Source organism: Silurus aristotelis (genome assembly GCF_946808225.1).
Source record: "Silurus aristotelis genome assembly, chromosome: 6".
NCBI classification, from domain to species: Eukaryota; Metazoa; Chordata; class Actinopteri; order Siluriformes; family Siluridae; genus Silurus; species Silurus aristotelis.
In genome coordinates, this window is record NC_139579.1 from 21,385,267 (window position 1) to 21,406,975 (window position 21,709).

Consider the following 21,709-nt stretch of genomic DNA (forward strand, 5'->3'; position numbering starts at 1 on the left):
TAAATGTGGAATGGGACGTTCAAAAAGCATATTCAAATCTTACAGTCAGGTGTCCACAAACCTTTCTGTATATACTTAATAAATATTACTGTGCTTCTGTGTAGCATATCTTTCAGAGCACATTGCAAGTTGTGGTTTAGCGATTCATAGAAAATGAGCTACACTTAAATTAAGATGTTGGGAATCATCAGACTTGTATCCCCACTTACAAATACAAAAGTTACAACCCCAGGAAGGACATAGTTTTAAACAAAAGTACGCTAAAACAAAAATATACTGATTATATAATAATTCTCTGGATGGTATTTAATAGAGTTTAGTCCAAATAAAGACTAAAAGGCACAAGAATATTTCAAATGTTTTTATTAGAAATGAGAAGAGCTCTGCTTATTTTACATAAAGATACAATGGCTTTGCTCAGGAACCTAATGCCTTCATTCCTTCAACCAGGAATCTGTAAATCCATTTAACTCACAGGGAAGCAGGTTCTGATTATTTCAGCATATTCAACATCCTAGTGGGTTCATATCTCTATAGGACTGGGATTAGGCTCCTGTTGATGACCAGTGGTTGATTATATACAGTAAAGTGTGCTAATTCCTCTACCAACTTGACATAGAAAAAAGTTAATATACAAAGATGTATTGTTTAAAAAATAATATAAATCATTTACAGTTTGTTGTAAAATGTATTTCTCAAATACATGGTTTGGAAGATCTATATACAAAAGAAATCATTGTAGTAAGAAACCCCTGGGCTAAACATACATATCCATTAAGCAACTTTTATTCAAATTGATTGAGACCTCAATGTTGGAACATTAAGAACAAACTGCTTTAACATAAGTACCAGCAAATCTGAACTTGAGCAGGGCAGGTCACCAAGTAATGGTGGTCCATAAAGGTTGAGAGAATAAAGAAAGAAAGAAAAAAAAAAAAAAAGAAGATCATTTGGCCCAAAGGGGAGGCTTGGGAACAATTTACTGCACAGTAGTTACCCAATTGTGACTTCACAGTCTAAACTCATCCAGCACATTCTTACATTAATCGACTTTTCACCATTGACCAAATGAATGTGGGAAGGATTTCATTTTGGAAAGAATAATAATAATAAAAAAAAAGCCTGTTCTTCGCCTGAATAAATATACTTAACAAGTTGCAAGATAATACCTTTATTTTACACAAAAAATTCAGACCTAGAAATATTTCATTAAATAATTTCACGGCTGTAATATATACCTTTTGAAATTTTATACTAAAATAAAACTCTGCAATTACATATAAAAAGACAAAATCCACTCGCAAAGGAAATTAGTCCACTGAAAACATTTTTTGTCCTGTGTTCCACTGTAAACATTTTCTTTCATATTTTATTCTTTTTTTTTTTTTTTTTAAAGACAAAAATAAGAGTTTTGCATAATCATCTGTGCTTGCACACTTTCACACACTACAAAGAGTGGAAGACACCAGCTGCAGTTTTCAGTAAACTACATTCCCTTTTGCAATTGACTTTGTCCCACTTTTTTCCAAAATAGGGCACTCTGCTGTAACGCATGTACTTTGGCAGTTCTGATGGAGCAAGCGCACAAAATTGACCTTTTCTTTTTTTCCTAACCATATCCAGCTGGTTAAGTGACCATACCTATACAGGGAGAATAATTTGGGACTTTACAATGTTGTGATAAAAGCTTTCGGAGACAATTACTAATTCTGTATCAGCCTGTGCGACAGACTTAAAGGAGGAACCTACTCTTTTTAACCGAGTCGAAAGATGAGAGAAAAGTGCCATTGTACTGTCTGTGGATGGATATTTGATTTGTTTTCTTCATCTAATTTTTTTTATCATCTTTTTTTTATTATTTTACATTCAACCCTCACAATGAATCCATTTCCTGATGCGGAAAGTGGCAGCGAGATGGAGCGAGAGGCAGGATCAGTTTACAAAGTGCAGGAGGTGGGAGTGGCCACAAGGATCAGGGGACGGGAAAGGGTGGAGGAGGCAGGGCAGTCGAGTGCTATGGCTGCTTGCTCTGGCTCATCAGTATGCACGTCTCCATAGAGGCAGCAGAGATGCTGAGAAGGCAGAGGTGGGCAGGGTGGAGGAATAAACAGGTGTGATATCACCTGCACTCCACAGCTACAGTGTTCTGAGTGGGCGAAGCTGAGGATGGACTCATGCCTGTGTCTGACGAGCCAGAGGATGTGGATGCTGTGGTGTGGGACACTGCCAAGCACACAGGAAACTTCAGTTAATTGCACATACACACCAGTGAACAGTGAATCTGCTCAGTCAACTTTTATTTTTCTCTCATTGAGTAGACAACCGAAACCGTACCTTCTCTCTCTTTTTTTTTTAATCTTTTCCGCCTCCTGTCGATGGAAGCCACCTCCGATTTCAAGGACATGTAGTATTTGCGGATTTCCTGAAGTTTGTCTTGTAGGAAAGAAATTCTCTCCGTGCTCGACATGTTGTCTAGCTCATCTGCGGCAAAGTAACGAGTGAGTAAACCAGTATGAGGCAACACGCATGAAAATCTAAAAAAGGTACACAGATTAATGGGACTTACTCAGCTGGAAAGTCCATTTGTATGTGCGTGGAGAGGGGAAGGACTGCTTTTCTTTGTGCTTGTCTTTCTCCATGTCTTTGCTGCTGGGGGATGCATGGCCAGGAGAGCGAGAGAGCTTATGGGCCTTGGCCAGGCTGGAGTGTTTTACTGGAGTCAGTTTATTAGAGGTGTCCATAGCAGGCAGGTCTTCACTATCACTGCTGTGACCTAAGAAGAAACACAACATCAAGTACTGACCAAACCAAAAAAACGGACCTAAAAACAGTCATTTGCCACGACGGAGCAAAAAGAAAAAGTATTAAAGGTCATTTTAAAACAGTCAAAATCAAATTGACAATTAAGTTGGTTCCCAACAACAACTGAAACTTTCTATATCTAATGGAAGCAGACACCGATCAGGCAGAACATTATGACATGACCGGTGAAGTGAAGAACACTGTTTTATCTCTTCTTCATGATACCTGTTAGTTGGTGGGATATATTAGGCAGCAAGTGAACATTCGGGCCAAAGTTGACGTGTTGGAAGCAGGAAAAATGGGCAAGCGTAAGGATTTGAGCGAGTTTGACAAGGGACTGATGGCTAGACTGCAGCTCTTGTGGGGTGTTCCCAGTGACAGGGTCATGGATGGCCAAGGCTCATTAGTGCACCTGGAAAGTGTGGTTCCATCCAACAAAAGCTACTGTCGCCAGGTCAGGCGATAAGCGGAGACAGAGGAAAGACTATCCCTCCTGTACACTACGTATCCCTAAACGTTTATTTTAATTTTTCTTCTTTGCTTTTCTTAATTTGTCACAATCTTCGCTTTCTGGCTTCGCTTCGCCATCTAGCAGCGGCGTCTCGAGCTCATACCTCAATTTTTGCTTGCGTAACAAAGCAAAAAAAAAAAAAATAAATAAAAAATCGACCGAGTGACCGCTTGTACCTCGGAAAACTCATACATTAATGCACTCGTAGGTCAAGGTACCACTGTATTAGACACGTGGTCATAATGTATGTCTGATCGGGGTACATTTCATAAGGAAAGACTGACTAATGGGGATTTCACAAACCTGAACCTGCTGGAGCATGATTAATAATTTTTGCTCGGTTAGAAAATAAAAAAAATTAAACAATAAAAGGATTCCCATATTTTTCTTTTAAAACCAGCAATAGGATGATATAATACTGATTTTGTGATCTATAATTTCACCATATGCTTTTTCAACTGTGATCTCTTTTTATAATATTAATGCTTATGATCATGCAGTAAATTAATGCAATTGTAATTCATTTGTGGTAAAAGGCATTAAACAGTCTTCATCAAACTTTTAGCTTGATAGCAACATTTGATATCTAAATACATACAGCACAAAGAATTGCCCTTAAATGTTGTAATTTTCTTGTAACATTCACCCTTCACTTAACAGCATGCTAAACTCTTTATCCCAACAATTATTGGTGCATATAAAAAAAAAAAAATGTGCTTGGAATAATATCTGCTATCAAGAGTATATGTTCTTTGGATACACATCTACACCTTGAACAGACTGCTTACCTGCTCCATTTTTTTCAGCAGCAGAAGCGGTTCCTAACCGCTTTTGGTTACGTTTCTGCTTCTTAGAAGACGAGCCACTGTTGCAGTCATGCAATCTCTTCTGACCTAAAAGAGCACATAAATATTAAAATTGTGGAAGAGGAAATACCTCACCTCATACATCCTTAGCACCTTATAAGCGTGAGCATATGTATGGGCAGCTCACACCAACCTTTGTCCTTGGCATCCCTTTCTTGCAGGGAAATGCTTGAGTTACTGGAACTTGCACTGGCATCAAAGTTCTCACAGAGCCCCTCATGCGACTCGGCCATGCTGTCTGCCTCGATGGTGGCATCACTCTCACTTTTGGTGCTGTGAGACTCATCTGGGCTGGGTGCAGAGGACGGAGAACACAGCTGAGGCGGTGCTGCAGTCGTCAGGCTGGGAGAGAGATGAAACGAGGGCTGCTGGGGCGGCACCTGAGCTACTACCGAGCTGGGAACATGAGTCTTCTCCTCCCTTAGTACCAGTAGCTCCTCTCCCGATGGCTTCTCCTTCTCTTCAGGGTCATCGAGGTCTACCTCGTGACATACCAGTGCCTCTGGACCTATCTGAGGCATCATTTCTTCATCAGTCATTGCTGAGGAGTCCTCCTTCATTGTGCACAAATTTGAAAGAGGTTCCACTCTTATCTGGACTTCTTTGGTAAGAGCAGGCATTTCCATTTTAACATCAGGATCTTCAGGAGGAACCACTACTGCTGGTACTGGTGGTGCAATGGCTTCTTCTGTTTCATGATCGTCATCCATTGGCCTTTCGGTGTCCGATTTCTTCTCTGGTGACAAAGTTTTGGGTTCCTCTTTGTACTCGAGGCGAATCTTCTTGTCCGGAGTCCAATGCTCTGGAGCTTTGCGCTTGGTTACGCAACTCCTGTCTGGAGGACCGATGTCTTCAGTGGCTGAATCGGTGTCTGAGCCAGCTGATTGAGGCACTTGCTCTGCGGGGCTGATGTACTCGTTATCCTGAGGCTTAATAATGCCAGGCCCCTCAAGCTCAGCGTGGTTTGTTGTGGCAGGCAGCTGCATCGGCGTCTCCGACCCGGGTTCTCTCTGGCGAGCCCTTTTTGCTCTTGATTTAGGAGATTTGTCACCAGAGTCTAGTGACATAGCCACTTCTTCCTCAGGTTTCTCCACCTCAGTTTCCTCCAGCAGCTGTGTTTTTTCCTGAGGGAGGCTGGGACACACCGACTCAACCTCAGCAGCCTCTACCCTTTTTTTCTCCTCTTGCCTTTTCTGTTCCTTCTCCTCCTCCTCTTCCTCCTGCTTTCGTGCTGTAGCAGGATCAGTCGTTTCTGCCCATTCAGGCTTCTTCTCAGGACTGTCCTCACAATCGCTCTCTTCTGATGAGTTTCCTGAATCTGCAGAGAGCATTGAAGTTTTACATAACTGCATTTTATTTCAATAGCTTAAGATCTTTACTCAAATGCTCATTTAGACATACCATTAGATGCTCGGTCAGAATCATACATCCCAGAGGCTTTCCTGGTGTGCCGACGGGGAGTTCCTGTCAGGGAATATTTATCGTTGAGAAACCAACAAATCAAAGAGAGTTGAAAAACAATAGATTCCTGTACCGCCCAAACTGATGGCAAAGTCTTACCCTCTCCATTAGGTAGAGTGGAAGGATCTGAGGGACGGGAAGGTTTGGAGCCAGATCTGCTCTCACTGTTTAAAGTTTTGGATAGACTGCGGGATGTGCTGGGAGGGGTAGACTTCAGTGGAGGGCGGCCACGTTTTGCCACCGGTTTGGGTAGTCTGTCCTCCTCCTTCTCACCGTCTTCTTTATTCTGTTGGAAATAGAAGAGCTGTTAAGTTCAATTCAATGTATGGTGTTCTGTGGAAACTCCAAAACTTTCATTTTGGTCTTTCTACCTTCATTTTCTTTTTCTGTCTTCTCTTTGTTCCTCCTTTATCGACAGGCCATATTATCCGATCTGCTTTAACCCATTCGTCATATCTGACACGGAAATACAGAAATTTAAAATCAACCATTTGCACATGGAAAAAAACAAAATAAAACACAATTCCAGAAGTCACAAATTCAAAACTAATGGCTTTAGAATATAAACCACAAAGGTAACAGACACTTATACTAGGTATGTATCATTTGCCCAAAAGATATTTCTTATGGTGTTGCTGACCAAAAATATTCAGGATATCGACCAGAGGACAGTCAGACAGCCAAGAGAAGTGCTGCTTCATATGAAATCAGTCAAGTAAGCGAAACCTTTCTCCTGTATCATCATGTTTGTCCCCATATCCTGTTTGCAGTGTATTGATCCATTAAAAGCCAGTTCTGCCTTCATAAATGACTTACCTCACATTCCATCCATAGTAATGGACCAGATAGAGGACTTCTCCATCGTCCGTCTCTGTGTTCTTAATATTAGCTTCATAGATTTTCTGGGTCTTTCCCTTGCCGTATTTGACCTTGACTTTTGTCCCAGTAACAGAGTGCTCAGACTCTTCATCACCATCTTCATCCCCCCTCTCCTCTCTGAGGAAAAAAAAATCCACAAACAAAACTACTTCAAAAAAGTCAACTAGTAAATGAACAAAACGGGAAAAAAAAAAATGTGTGTAATTCAAAACATGTAGAAATAAACACTCGATCCCTGGCGTACAAGTGAACCATTTTCACGTTCGCCTATATTTATAGGGCATTGTGGTGCAGCATTATTGAAACAACAGGGAAACACTTAATGGTAAATCAGGTAATGTAACTGAAACCACAAAAGCCAATCAGACAGCCAAGAGAAGTGTGACATCACGTGATCTCAGTCAAGTAAGCGAAACCATTCTCTGGTATCATCATGTTAACTCCGGGGGTTTCAATAGCTACAATGGAAATTGCAAAATAAAAATGAATGAATGAACAAAAATTCTTTCATATGAAATCAATTAAAAATCTGAATTTAATGGTAGAGCAAATTCCTGGTTGCTATGCAACAACACTGGTTATTATAAGCTGATTAATAAAAAGTACCTTTCTCTGAGTCTGTATTTTTCACTGTCACCATCATCATCATCACCATCATCATCGTCGTCGTCGTCGTCGTCTTCCTCGCGATCCTCTTCGTCCGAGTCTTTGTCGGACTCTTCTAGGCGCCGACTGCGTCGCTTCCCCGGATTATCTCCCTCGGTCTTTTCCTTCTGTTCCTCTCCGCTGCCTTCTCCTCCTTGCACTTCTTCGTGCTTCTTCTCCTCTTTTACCTTTTCCTGTTTGACAGGCTCCTTCCCTTCCATTTTCAATGGAGTCACTGTACAGCGCCGTCGGCCCTGAAAAGAACGAGGCGCACAGTCACGCAATTATTTTTTGACAGGAGCTTTCCTGAATATGCTCATAAATCTATGCTACTATAGGGATATTTTACTGTAGAAGCATGTACAATAACGGGTATATATGTACTGATAAAAATAAATAAATAAACAAAAAACACTACACAATGCCTGAAAAAAAGAAGCAATACTAATGTTTTAATAATAAGCAATAATCAAAGGAAGCTATATAATGAACATACACCAGACAAACAATTTGAATGACTTTTGATACACAAATACATCTCTAAAACGCAAAGTATTGTTATTCGGTAGTTCTATAGCTGTAAAAGCATTGTGTTTATTACAGGTGCATCTTAAATTAAAATATCATTAAAAAGTTGACTTATTTTAGTAATTTAATACAAAAAGTAAAACTAATTATATAGATTCAATCACACCGACTGATAGATTAAGCGTTTGTGTTTAATTTTGATTATGGTTTATAGCTAATTAAAAACCAAAATTATGTAATATTCAAATTTTCTAAGGTACTGAAGATCAATAAAAAAAGTTTTAACACAAATGTTGGACTACTGAAAAGTATGAACATGTACAGAACTCCAAACTTAGCCAGGACTCCCTTTGCATTATTTACTGCAGCAATGTGGCATGGCATGGAAGCGATCGGTCTGTGACGCTGCTGATGTGATATGGAAGCCCAGGTTGCTCCGATAGTGGCCTTCAATTCTTCTACATTGTTGGGTCTGGTGTCTCATATCATTCTTTTTACAATATCTCAGATTCTTCTTGGGGTTTAGGTCAGGCAAGTTTGCGGACTTATCAAGCACATGGATACCATGGTTCTTAAACCAGCTATTAGGACTTTTGGCAGTGTGGGCAGGTGCCAAATCCTGCTGAAAAATGAAATCAGCATCTCCATAAAGCTGGTCAGCAGAGGGAAGCATGAAGTGCACTAAAACCTCCTGGTAAACGGTGTGCTGACCGTGGACTTGATAAAACACAGTGGACCAACACCAGCAGATGACATGACTCCCCAAACCACCACTGACTGTGCAAACTTTACACTGGACCTCAAGCAACTTGGATTCTGTGCCTCTCCTCTCTTCTTGCAGACTCTGGGATCTTGACTTCTAAATGAAATGCAAAAATTTTCTTTCATCTGAAAAGACAACGTTGGCCCACTGAGCAACAGTCCAGTCCTTTTTGTCCTTTGCCCAGGTAAGACACCTCTGACATTGTCTCTGGTTCAGGAGTGGCTTGACACAAGGAATGAGTCAGTTGTAGACCATGGATACGTATGTGCGTGGAGGCTCTTGAAGCACAGACTCCAGCTGCAGTCCACTCTTTGTGATTCTCTTCCAAATTCTTGAATGGGCTTCATTAAAAGCCTCTTGACTTCACCTTTTTCTACCACATTTTTTCCTTCCATTCAACTTTCCATTAATGTGCTTGGATACAGCACTCTGTGAACAGCAGCTTCTTTAGCGATGAACTTTTGTGTCTTACCCTCCATGTGCAGGGTGTCAATGATCGTCTTCTGGACAACTGTCAAGTCAGCAGTCTTCCCCCATGATTGTGTAGCCTGAACCAGACTGAGACACCATTTAAAGGCCCAGGAAACCTTTGCAGGTGTTTGGATTTAATGCGCTGATAAGAGTGTGACACCACGAGTCTCCAATATTGAACTTTTTCACAATATTGTAATTTTCTGAGATACCGAATTTTGGGTTTTCATTAGCTGTAAGCCGTAATCATCAAAATTAAAAGAAATAAACGCTTGAAATATATCAATCTGTGTGTGAGGAATCTATAAGAGTTTAATTTTTTGTATTGAATTACTAAAATGAATCAACCTAACGATATTTACACACACACAAAGTTTTCCCCCGTTTATCGTGGTAGTTACGTGCCAAAACCGAACGGACTCCACCCCAAAAATGCTTTTATTGAAATTGTTAAAGCCATAAATCATCCTCCCACATTCTTTAAACACACAAATATTTGCAAGAATATAGCGAGATGAATTTTGTGTACATTCGTAGAAATCACATTTATACTGGGTACAGTACTGTAGCGTGGCCTAGGCATAGTTTCTCTGCTTGTTTTTGGTTTAAGTGTCCTATGACGTCAAAAAAGTGTCCGAGTTAAAGATACACATCACCGCATTCTTTATTTCCATTGGCTAAATCTGGTGAATTATGTCTTCACCTCCACCCGTTTATGTCAGAGCCAATCACAACCCAGATTAAATGAATGGGCCATTCCGATTGGCCAGGCTTGTTCCTCCAGCCATATAATGTATATTTTCAGCATCCCAACACCACGATTTTCGTACACAACGCTACGTGTTCTTTGTCCTGTGTGAATGTACGATACACAACGTACGGTATTTTAGGTATACTATTACTTCATTTTATAATTATCATTTATATAATATAATTAAATTATATTTTTATTAATAAATTACCTTATTTCAACATAAAACTCCATCAAAACGATTCGCTATAAGTTTAGATAATGCGTGATAAATATGGACCATTCGTGAAACAAAATAGTTATGTGCCAAATTTATCGCAATAAAGTGGGATCGCTGGATACAACCCGTGATAAATCAAGGGATGACATGTACATACACACATGCAAATCTAAAAACAGGGATAGTTCAGATAGCCAAGAGAAATGTGACATCACATGGCATCAGGTAATAAAAGCGAAACCATTCTCTGGTATCATCATGTGCAGCTATCCCTTAATAAACTATACACTATTACAATCTGTATAAATATGTAAGTAAGTCTCACTATAAGAACCGGACTAGAACAAATTATCCATCAAACATATTTAGCTACTGCCCATTTAGTATAATATAACATTTTTTACTTCCTTAAAACTTACCCTTGGGGAGCAGATGTCTTTGCGACTTTTCTCACTCTCGACATCCGACTCCTCGCCATCAGGTTTGTCTTTGCTTGCTTCGGGCTCAGCTTTAGTTTGCGGGGACAGATCATCTTTTTCTTCACCTGTGGCCTCCTTTTCCGGCTCGACAGGCTTCACATCTGGCTGAACGACTGGCCTAGGCTCATTATGGTGCACGGTCCTGAACTGTATCTGAGCTGATCGGCAGTACTCTTCAAAACCATACAGGTACCTTGAAGATCATTAATATATTTATTAATATAAAAACTATGGAGCAAGACTTTCAGCCTGTACAACATTTTTTAAATACTATTGTCTCTATTAACACTATAGTACCAAGTTTCTGTTTTATTAGTAGACTTACTTTTTATAAGCTGTCTTCACATTATACGAAGCTGCTGAATTTAGAACAGGGATGCCCAAATCCATATAGACCTGTTTCCATACAGATCCGCTCTCAATCTGTAACAAAAACATTATGGCACAGATTTTTTAGGCCAGCATTAAACATGGTTTTAATAGTTAAGAGTGCTCCATTTCATACTGAATAGCTTCATGCATCTGGAATTGATCAGATAGCCAAGAGAATAAAGACATCACTCAATGTCAGTAAAGTTAGCGAAACCGTTCTCTAAGATCATCACTTCAAACTCCAGAGTTAACGACGCACACGCATATTAGTCATTTAAATGAAGCTAATTATATGCGCGTTAAGATCAAGAAACACGATGGAATCACTGGTTTCTGTTTAAATACGCTTTTTTATGCAAGCATATAGAAAAGGAACAATATCAAAGGTGCTTACACCATCACAGCCACCATGCTGATACACCAGCCTGAAGAGCTTGAAGAGGTTCAGGTCCTTGTAGCCCAGTACAGGAGGTTTGTTAATTGGTGTGCCTGGGGAGAAAGGGAGAGAACATTCAGCAAAACAATGCACAAAGGAGGCACAAAAAAAATAAATAAATAAAAATAAAAAAAATCATACTGTGCTTTTTAAACAGACGGGATTACAAACAATGAGCTATACAATTCAGCCATGTACTTAAAAAATGCTCAAAAATGTAAAAGATTTTCAAAACATGATATATTAAATAAATTATATTATTTAAAAAAAAAAAAAAAAAAAAAAAGGTGTGTGTGTTTGCTTCTTACCTCTGTCTTCCATGAACTTATAAAGCTGCTGTAGGAAATCATCCCTCTCTTCTGGGTCTGGCTCATCATCAGGCTGCAGACAGAGGGAGAGGAGAGAAAGAGAGAGGGAATTAATTTTAGGTACAACATGCAAGAATACAACAACAGGTACAAGAAGCAAGAATGTCAAAAACATCAAAACAAAACACAGGAATAATCAAAATTATATATAATTTCAGGAATAATCAGTAAACACATGCGTACAGCATTTAATGAAGCTTCTTTTAAACACTATGATCTTACATGCCATCATCAAAATGTGTTTAAAAAAAAAAAGGTAATCAGTAGACAGTCAGTAGAAAGGTTATATTAAATAATAAGTTGGTGAAACATTGTCTGCCATCGTCTTTGACCCATTAACGCTTGTCAGTTTAGAGCAGCCATGAATACAGTTCAAGCATTAGTAGATCTCACAAGAGCTTATGGTACAAAAACAAAACTGCAACAGTTTGTACTAACTTAGTAAATATTAGTAACTTAGTAAAAATTAAAACTGTCTGGGACATGAATCAAATTGTCTGTAGAGGAAATAATATAACCCCAACACAAACACTCAGCTGTGCAGGAGTTTATCAGCACCACAAATCATTCACAGGAAATGAAACTGAAAGTGTCCGAAGATAGTCCTCAAGCGCTATACATGCAAAACAAGGCTCATTGTTGCATTTTATTGGCCACCGTTTAAAAAAAATAAAAATAAAAAAAGAAGGAAGTCTGTTACTTTAAGAGCTACAAAGGAGAACCCTGACACCCTGTGGAAAGAGAAGCTCTTGTGATGAGCTTCAGATCTGCCCACAAACCCAGCTGGCACACCTCCACTGGCCCTGTGCCAATCCCCATAGCTTGCTTAACCATAGGAAGTAAGGGTTGCCATAGAAGCAGTGTCGGAAACAGACCAAAATGGCTATTTGTCCAAGCACTGAGAGCAGGAAGAATGAAGCATTGTTGACTGGAGATTGAGGGTTTTCCCCACATGCTGAGGCCATTCACTTATTTCACTCAAGGTGCTACAGATCACACCATGCCAGAGCAAAGGAATTTCTTAAAAAAAAAAAAAAAAAAAAAAGAATTAATACTTATTCAGCACTGCTGCAGTACGTACTGATAAATGCAAGATCAAGCCTCAGCCTAGGGCAAAGGTTCCACTGCAGGGGTGTCACTCAACCGTATAGTAAACATTAACCAAAACACAACTCTCCCAAGTCTCAGAGGTGGACAAATCAGAAACCTAGGCTCCTGAAAAATTCCATGTGCGTTGTAAATTTTTTTTTTTACCCTCCACAGATACCTGTCAGACATAGGACTAGTAATCAGGGACTTTTATGTATGTGGAAACCGAACAAAATATGGTATTTTGCTTATCTGCCATATACCTCTCTAACACAGCAAGCAGGACACCATGTGGTCAAACATTTTAAGAGAACATTATGACACAAGCCAGATAATACTGCAGCAAATAATGTTACTTATAATAAAGTTGGCACTGAGCTGTTGAGTTCTTTATTTCTTTTTTTATGTAAAGGTTACAATTATGATGTGCTACACTGGAAATGTTACCTAAAAAGGATAAAAACTACAATCACACAACAAGTCACTCCCTGTTCTGCATTACTGCATTATCTAGCTCACCACAAGTTATTGCAACAAGTTAAAAATAAATAAATAAAAAACCCTTGGGACTAGGCAGCACAGTAAAGCCCAGCAACATAGATTAGATGCCACCACAAACAGCTGTTGAAAATAATGAACATCTAAATAAAATGATCCTACAATCCTTCCTGATAACTCAAGATGAGCACTTTCTTACCTCTTCTGGCTCTGGTTCCTTCTCTTCTTCCTCACTTTCCTTGCCTTCGCCCTCATCACTGCTGGAAGATTCTAAGATCTCACTCATATCCATCTTCCAGGCACCCGGGACCTGCTTGGTCTGGAGGAAGAGCAATGCTTCCTCAAATCCTGTTGAAAGACACAAGATGCCAAGTGAGGCTTAACTCATGGTACATTTGAAATTCACAAAACTCAGTTCACTTACCGTTTTTGTCGGAGTGCTCCGATTTGCACATGGTGTCCAAACACAATTCATGGATTTCATTGCGGGCCACAGTGTGACTAGAAGAAAAGAGAGTAGAACAAAGCCAAAGTTGAAAAGCCTGCAGTGCCAGAACGATCCACAATTTCCAAACACACACACACACACAGGTGACGTGAGGGTGTGCTGTTCTCCGTGCTTGAACTTACAATTTGGAATCAGAAAACGATCTCACTAAGCATTGGTCCCTTTTGACAGTTAAGTCATCGTTGCAGCTCGGAGAGATCACCTTGGTGAGAGAGAGAGAAAGAAAGTTCAGGGCTTTAAGATATATTCTAAACTGATATTTTACACCATGAATGTAAGCGATGTTGACTGACTAGACACAAACTGCTTCAAAGTACATCACTACCATGCCTGTAACTTTTTGCATAACCAGGCAACTGTGACGTGCAAAGAGACAACCTGCTTACTTGGTGACGTCAGTATTGAATCAATACTGGGTAGCACCAATAACAAAAGGTAGCGCCAAGTACCAGAGCTCTAATATTAGTAGTGAAATTAATTTGAACTATGACTGGAGCATTGATTAGCAAAGAACTAGTTTGAGTCATCTTATTCAAATTTAATGTACACATAAGCTTCTATGCAGTGCACCTCACTACAGGAAATTATAATGAAAACTTAAATTAGTGACAAATAAAAAAGGGAAACCTACATAAATGTGTGGATTTTGGATAGAGTTCACAATAGAAACATGTCAAACTGGCTTTGAAATATGGCTCACCATTGGGGCACTTAAGGCAGGAGATTTTAGCACACTTGAAAAGAACAGCATAAGTCTGACACTTGACTCCTGCAGAGAATGGGTCTAATTGCTGTAAAAAAATTATTTTTTTTTTGAGTGTCAATGACAAGTTTTGATTTTGCTTTTTCCTTTAAAGGGAATGGTCAACATAAATGACTTACTTCTCATTTACGATCTCATTTATAAATAAATATTTGGATATTGAGGGTAATAGTCTCTTACACAATGACAAACTCAATCCACAGCACAAAAAGAAACACCATTGGACCAACCTAATAGATAATCATCCCTGCCATTATTAGAAGTGAGAGAATACCTTATGGGAAAATTATTAAGAACAGTCCAATTACACCAAATTAATAAAAATCTATAGCAAGAAGCAGTTTTGTCTGCTCATAGTGCACAACTAAAAGCTCTACCTGCTGCAGTGTCTCCTGGTTGGACCTTAGATAAGAAAGCATCAGACTGAATTGTGGTTTGCAGCTTCATTAGTGTCTGCATTATTGCACTAATGAGTGAACTCTGAAAGACCGCTGGAGCTCACCAGGGCATGGAACCAGCATGCTTCATCTGAACCGGTCTGAATGAAAGCCACCTTCCCTAAAAGGTCATCACTGAGCCGCCGTCTATCGTCCTCCTCCTCCTCGCTGGATGAAGACTCCTTCTCGTCCTCAACGCTACAAAATTCAAAAGGGACTCATTACACTGGAAATGAATTCCTTCATGAAGATTTCAACAACTACTCCAAGTACATAGATTTCTACTCTCGAGCAGGATGGAAAAGCAGAAACTGACTAGTCAAGATTGCAAAATAATACAAATATTAAGTTAAATCAAGTCTGAACTGATAAACTGTAGAAACATTTTCTTTTTGATGTTAGTTGGTTGCTGAATATGCTGTGAAGGTCTATTTGAATGATTGTTGAAGTATTCAAATCATTTCTACTTTATTCTTATGGCAGAGTACCACTGGAATTTCACATACTACAATTTATCAGTATTCAGGAGACTCCTTACATGCTCGAATATGATGCACAGAACTTTTTCTATTTTTCTAAAGTAGCAGCTAATGAAAACAATGGGCTGCAATACAAAACAATACTGGCAACAACAGGTGCTAGAAAACACAACGCAGTTGAATGCCAGTGGAAAACCATGAAGCCACCAAAGTCAATTCTGCACATTTTTTTTCCTCACCAGTGTAAAAAAAAAGAAAAAAAAAAGGAACATACAAACAAAATTGCCCGACATCTCATACAGCCACAGGTGCATACATGTCTGCTCTTTTTGTTTATTTTTCCTATTAATGCCTTAATCTAATCTCGAGTGGAAAGAGAAGCAATCAGAGAAACTGCTGTTGGAATTGAATACTGGCATTAAATCAAGAAACAATTCTGAGCTGGTGGGTTGGTGGACACGGGTGGAAAAGGTTAACAATAAACCAGAAACTTCACCTTCTGTCTACTACTGCCAATGCTACAGTTAATTTAAAAACACCGCATTTGACTTAACATGCCAGGCTGTTGGTAAACCCTGACCTTTCCCTTCAAGTGGGCCTGACTTTATTTATTTACATAATCATCATAATCTAGGGGATTCCTCACAACCACCAATCAACATTAATGAGCAGAATTACAGAAACAAACAAAAATGAGATACAATAACCGACCCTGATCATAACTACGGCGTCGTATTGTTCCAAGTTAATTACAATTAACAGTCTGCCCCTTGTTATCATATTTTTGTTGTTTACTGTATTATATACACAGGCTTGATCTTTACCTAATTTTTACTCAAAATACATTAGATATGAAAGGCATATAAACATCAAAAGTTCTTTGAAGTGAAAGTTGGAAAAAATCTATCGCATAACTTTTTGACCAAGCACACACCTATTAGGTGTCTAAATGTAACCCAATGTTCAAAAGCTATTTATATTTACAACATGTGGCTTTAAACACGATGCCGATAATATATAAACTAGGGTTTACAGCAGAGTTAGTAGTCTGCGTAAAAAAAAAAAAAAAAAACTTTGCAAAGCGGAATATAAATAAACACACAAAAGATACTCACACTGCTTGAGAAGAGCGCCGCCCTCGATTAGTCTTCTTTCCAATCACAGGAGTGCCAAAGTGCTCGGGGTTAGTGAGAGGCAGTTGGTCCAAAGTCTAGAGGGGGGGTTGAGATAGTCCTTTTACTTAGTCTTAAAAATCCAGTGATAGTGAAAACAAAACATCCAGTATGTGGCGATTTTATACCTCGCTCTCTGCAAAATGCCTTTCGCCCTTAAGACACAGTGATGTTCTTCTGAGTGTTTTCTCATCCCCATCATCAAACACTTTTTGTGAAGAAAAAAAAAAATAAAAAATAGGCACAAGTTGTTACAGGAAACGTTAAAAAAAAAAAAATATCTCGCAAGTAATGCCTGCACTTACCCACAGTGTACCAGCTCGCATCTGTAAGTTTAATGATGACAGCTTCACTGAACACTCCTTCTGCACTCTTGACTTCTACTGTGGAGCCCACCTGATTGCATGAAAACACACATTACACTGCAGACGTGTTATCTGAAAACTCGGCATAAAGTCAGCTAGTACAAGACACGATTCTCAAAGAAATCTTTGTTACAATGTTTAGAACAAATCAGTCACCAATACAAGCACTTCCTAAAACAAATTTCATTTCCACCCACACGTCACTGTTCAGCCAGTACTCTTAGGAACTAAAGGCTAGAAAAATATGGCACACTTGCCAACGGAAATAACGTGGTTTCATAGATTTGTTGCTGTACAATGCGGTCTGGTGAAAAAGCTCTGCAAGTTTCTATTAATGAGCTTGATTGCACTTTTAGTAAAGAACTTATTTTCAAAAATCATTCCCACAATGCAACTAATGACAGAAGAAACAGTTTCAAAAAAAGTATCACTTACCCTTAAAGGTCCTTTGACCTGGTCATCTTGCACAACTTGTGAGGTACTGTCTCCTTTGAGCACCACCTAAAAACACATTCATGACAGACAAGATGAAGCAGAGCAGGACACACAAAGATGAAGGATAGAAGTCGAAAGGGATAAGGAGAAAAAACAGGTTCAGTCGAGGTGAAGTTTTCAGGTTGTGTAACACGCAAATGCTGCACTTCATGATCCGTCATAACGGGGCTTCCCACCTAGGGGCCAGGATTGAACTCCATTAAAGTCAGTTAAAACCTGAATTCAAGCATTCTTAAAAGTCTTCTGAACACTTCATATACCAAGCAAGTGCCCTCAAACACTAAGCTGGACTACTAGAAAAGATTCACTTATAGAAAAAAAACAAGCAATTAAGACTAGATGAAAAAACAGCTGCAGTGGGGCATTTATATATTCTGAGAGTTCATATCAATGCATTAAAGCACTATAGCAAGCATACCTTGAACAGACATAACGCATAAACCAAAAAAAGGAAGGAAAAAAAAAAAAAGCCAGCCATTTTCTATCCTAAGCTAACTTTACACTTGAAGTGCAAAGTGCACCAGCAGCAAGTTCCCATCATTTAATTGAAGCATGACAGTGATCAAAACAAGTCTGCACACGAGTGTTAACTAATACAAACAGACAAAATGTTCAATGATGTTCAACGTGTGATTAGACGGCTAAGAAAACACTCACTTTCCGGCCTTCACTTTCCGGATAGACACAACAAAACTCGGAACACATTCGCAGCAATATTCGACCTGCAGAGCAAAGTGCTACACACAACGTCCGGTCACTAAAGCAGTTTCCCGTCTTGCTGTCTGTTGTTTTGACGTAAACACAAGTTTAAACTCACCTTAACTTTCACCATCCGCTTAACAGTCTTGATTTTTGCCTCACAGAAGGCACCTCTGTATTTAGCACTAACATCCGTCCCCACAGTCAGGTAGGCAGGCTCATCTGCTACCTAAAGAAAAGAGAAAAAGCGTGGAATCGAGCAGGTATATAATCTGCACAAAGCTGTGCAAAGAAACAAATCAAACTTTGATCGCAACTCTTGTAATATCTGCTTAGTGTCAAGTCAAAAACTATAACTCCAAGTCCTGCTCTATCCACTGCAGGATGTCCTTTCCTTAATCAAGCACTGAGGAAATCATTTCAACAGCAGCTCATCCAAATCTGAATGTTGACACATAATAAAGGGAGTTTTGTAAAGAACAACACGTGGTGTTGATAAATAAGTTGCCAAGTAAGAGCAGGCTGCTGGTTTGGCTCGGCTCTGAGAGGCGTCGGCTACACTGCTGTCCTCAACTGAAGCCTGCTGCTGGAGCTCACTTACCTTCATTGTGATGGCTATTTGGGGGAGTCCAGCTTGGTTTCGATAACTGGAAAACACAAAACAAAGATACGAAAATAAAAGTGTGTAATGAGACAGGTTTGAAAAAAAACGTGGGGGGAAAAACGGCAATGTTTTTATTTTTAAAATCAGTGACCAGCACGACACAACAGAGACATGCTAACAAGCTAACGGCTAGCTACTACTCACGCATTCTTTTCAAGCTCGATGCCGCGGCCCCCTCCTCCTCCTCCTCCTCCTCTACACGCTACAAAATGTTTCTCAACTGCTTTACCCCAAAAAAACTATGGAGGAAAACCACGGAGTCCTGCTTTTGACCAGCTTCCAATGCTTTACTGAAAGAAAAATAATAGTATAGACAAGAAAAGGGAGGGGGGGCTGACTAGTGCGTGTGTTCTTCCCGCTTTACTCCCTCTATGTGTATGTGTGTGTCACGTCGCCATCATAGCTCACCGCCGGAACCGTGTCAGGCTTTTTGCCTTATAATCTGCAACCAAACACACATTCTCGTTCAGAAAACTGTCATGCACCTTTTAACCCACACCAATAAACGAACAAACGGACTTAACCTCATGTAAAGATGTATGTGAAGATTTTTTTTTCCTTCGAGCTAAATATAGAGAGTCTGCCAACTAACCTGGCTCAACTGTTCACCGCTATTACGGTGCTTAAACTGTCTGCTCGCCCGACTGCCTGCCTGCTTGTCCCCCCGGTCCGCCTGCCTGCCCCCCTGTCCGCCTGGGAACTTCGGCTCAGCAAAGCTGAAAAGCCACAGCTAGTTCCGGAAGATAGTCGAGTCTGTGGCGTCGATTCTTTTCGTCCCATCCGTACATCATTTCTCTACTTTTCAAGTTTCATCAGGACGAGAAAGTGTCCGGATTGCGAGTCTCCGCTTCTATTCCACACAAAAAGGCAGTTAGCGAGCTAGCTGTGAAAACAAGCCGCCTAGCAGCTCTGGCTAGCTCGTCAATGCCATTCAATTTTCCGTCGTGTTAATCCCGCACTTGAGAAATGCCCCCGATACGCTCAACTTCACTTTTCCCCCCACCGACAAAGTAACCAATTCCCGTGTCTCGCCAAACCAAACTTGTTTGAATTGAATGTCACGCTTAGGGATACTTACATACTCCTGTATGTCCGCTCACCACTCGCCTGAGCTGCAAAGCATAAACGAAATAACAAGCTGTTGAGCCAAGGTTGTGTTTCTCGAAATCCGATTGGCTGCTCCAACCGCGGCGGCCACATTCTTTGAATTGTGATTGGATCCCTAGTACGCCCAATTCCATTGGACGAACCTTTTTTTGCGCAGTGATTGGTCAGTATGAAAGCGGCGCTTCGAATGCCTCTTTCCTATTGGTTGTCATGGCGGCCTAATCGTTACAATTAAAACAGAGCACATTTGACATCGGATTGGCTCGGCGTTTTTGATCGCAGGTTGTCTGGCACGATGATTGGTTGGTAGGTCTTCAAAACGACCCGCCTACTTCGCTCATTCGTCGGCACCATGCACACAACGTGGGGTGGGGGGCGATCTTATTTCAGAAGGGAAAAAAAATAAAAGCCGTTCGCGCTGAGTGCGCATGTCAGCACGAACAGCGCGTTCGCCATTTTGTTCTCGACGCAGATATTTTGGACCCACTGACGCCGTGCTCTGCGATGTCGAGGTGAGTCCAAGCTGATATTGAAATTCGGCTAAAAACTGAATGTCTTTGTTGGTTATTTTTTTTCTTATCAGCACCGAAAATGGTCTCCACCAGCTGGTATTTAATTATTCGCTGCCGGGTTGAGGTGAGAGTGGTGTAAACGCGACAGATTAAAAGAAAAGGTCAGTTGAAGGCTATGAGAATAATGGCGCCGTAACGCGGCAGCGCGCAGCACAGACACGTGACGTAAACGGAAGACAACAGAGTCACGCTATTCAGAAGGAGCTGTTAACAGCACCTGGGTCACATTCATGCACGTCACTGAGTTAGACCCTCCTGTTTAATTTGATAATCACGCAAATATGAGTATTTGTTGATCATTATTAGTTCTTTTTTGTAGAAAAGAAAAAATGCTTTAAAAAAAGGTCATGTATATTACAGCACAGTGAAATTCTTTCTTTGCATGTCTCAGCTCACCAGAAAACTGAGTTCATGCAGCACCCCTGGAGCCTTGCTCAAGGGCCCAACAGTAGCAGCTTAGCAGTGCTGGGGCTTGAACCCCCGACCTTCTGATCACTAACCAAAACCATAATCGTTGAGTACCACTTTTCCATTATATTCCTAAATCATGTGTCTCTCAATCCAGCACATTACTAGTTCCATTAATTAATGCTGATTCAAACACACATTTTGTACTTGATTTTTTGATAATTGAGGTTTAAATTAAACCCCTTTGACAACCAGTGACCAGTCAAATAGACCTTTAGTTTGTAAAACAAACCTTATTTTCTTTTTTATTAAATATTCCAGTGCCACTAATAATTGTCACGTCATTCTCATCACAGATCCCACTTGAACACCACGACTTTCCAGCTTAATATTTTTTAAATAGATTTCAGTGATGCCTTCCAACCTTTCAGTCCAAAATGCATGGCTGAGTGAGATTTTTATGCATGCATAAATACTGATCCTGGAGTCAGTTATTTGATACTATGCTTAATAACTAGGCCTAAACGTGCTGAGATACCAACATGTATTCAAGTGACATGATATCCTTTGACACTAGTCTAGTGTACAGACAGTACTAGTGAACAGGTGACGCAAGCCATCTGGACTGCACGACAGGAGGTACTACATCAGAAATGCCCAAATTAGGGCCTGTTATGGCTCACCGTGCCATAGAGGGGGGAAAGTAATTTGGATTGTTTCTCGTTGTATAGTTTTTCTGAACTAGATCTTTGAAACTGATACAGTTGCAGTTAAGCAGAATAATGTTTTTCTAATGAATATTATGAAATCATAAGTGAGGGGAACCATGGCACCTTTTTAAAAATCTTCTGTTGGTTGGTGTAATGCAACATCAATTTTTCAGCCTATGGCCCGCAGTCGA

General features: G+C 40.0%; 1 protein-coding gene across 3 annotated transcripts; it reads right to left on the reverse strand.

Annotated features, from left to right (window-relative positions):
* Window positions 1-1,832: 1,832 nt before the first annotated feature.
* Window positions 1,833-20,332, reverse strand: arid4a (AT-rich interactive domain 4A). Of its 3 annotated transcripts, none has more exons than XM_083543838.1 (25): window positions 19,800-20,332; window positions 18,659-18,704; window positions 18,176-18,286; window positions 17,299-17,364; window positions 16,804-16,894; window positions 16,627-16,706; window positions 16,442-16,536; window positions 14,913-15,045; window positions 13,770-13,849; window positions 13,564-13,640; window positions 13,339-13,487; window positions 11,493-11,565; window positions 11,143-11,237; window positions 10,702-10,799; window positions 10,317-10,569; window positions 7,126-7,418; window positions 6,457-6,636; window positions 6,012-6,096; window positions 5,740-5,926; window positions 5,581-5,643; window positions 4,313-5,497; window positions 4,102-4,206; window positions 2,567-2,773; window positions 2,335-2,481; window positions 1,833-2,223 (listed from the first exon to the last, which is right to left on the reverse strand). In XM_083543838.1, the coding sequence occupies exons 1-25, from the start codon at window positions 19,919-19,921 to the stop codon at window positions 2,120-2,122; spliced, it is 4,125 nt and encodes a 1,374-aa protein (XP_083399964.1). In that variant the 5' UTR covers window positions 19,922-20,332; the 3' UTR covers window positions 1,833-2,119. The 3 variants fall into 3 exon arrangements, with proteins under 3 accessions (XP_083399964.1, XP_083399966.1, XP_083399965.1); XM_083543840.1 differs by lacking the exon at window positions 19,800-20,332 and adding an exon at window positions 19,314-19,737; XM_083543839.1 differs by lacking the exon at window positions 19,800-20,332 and adding an exon at window positions 18,866-19,737.
* Window positions 20,333-21,709: the final 1,377 nt, after the last annotated feature.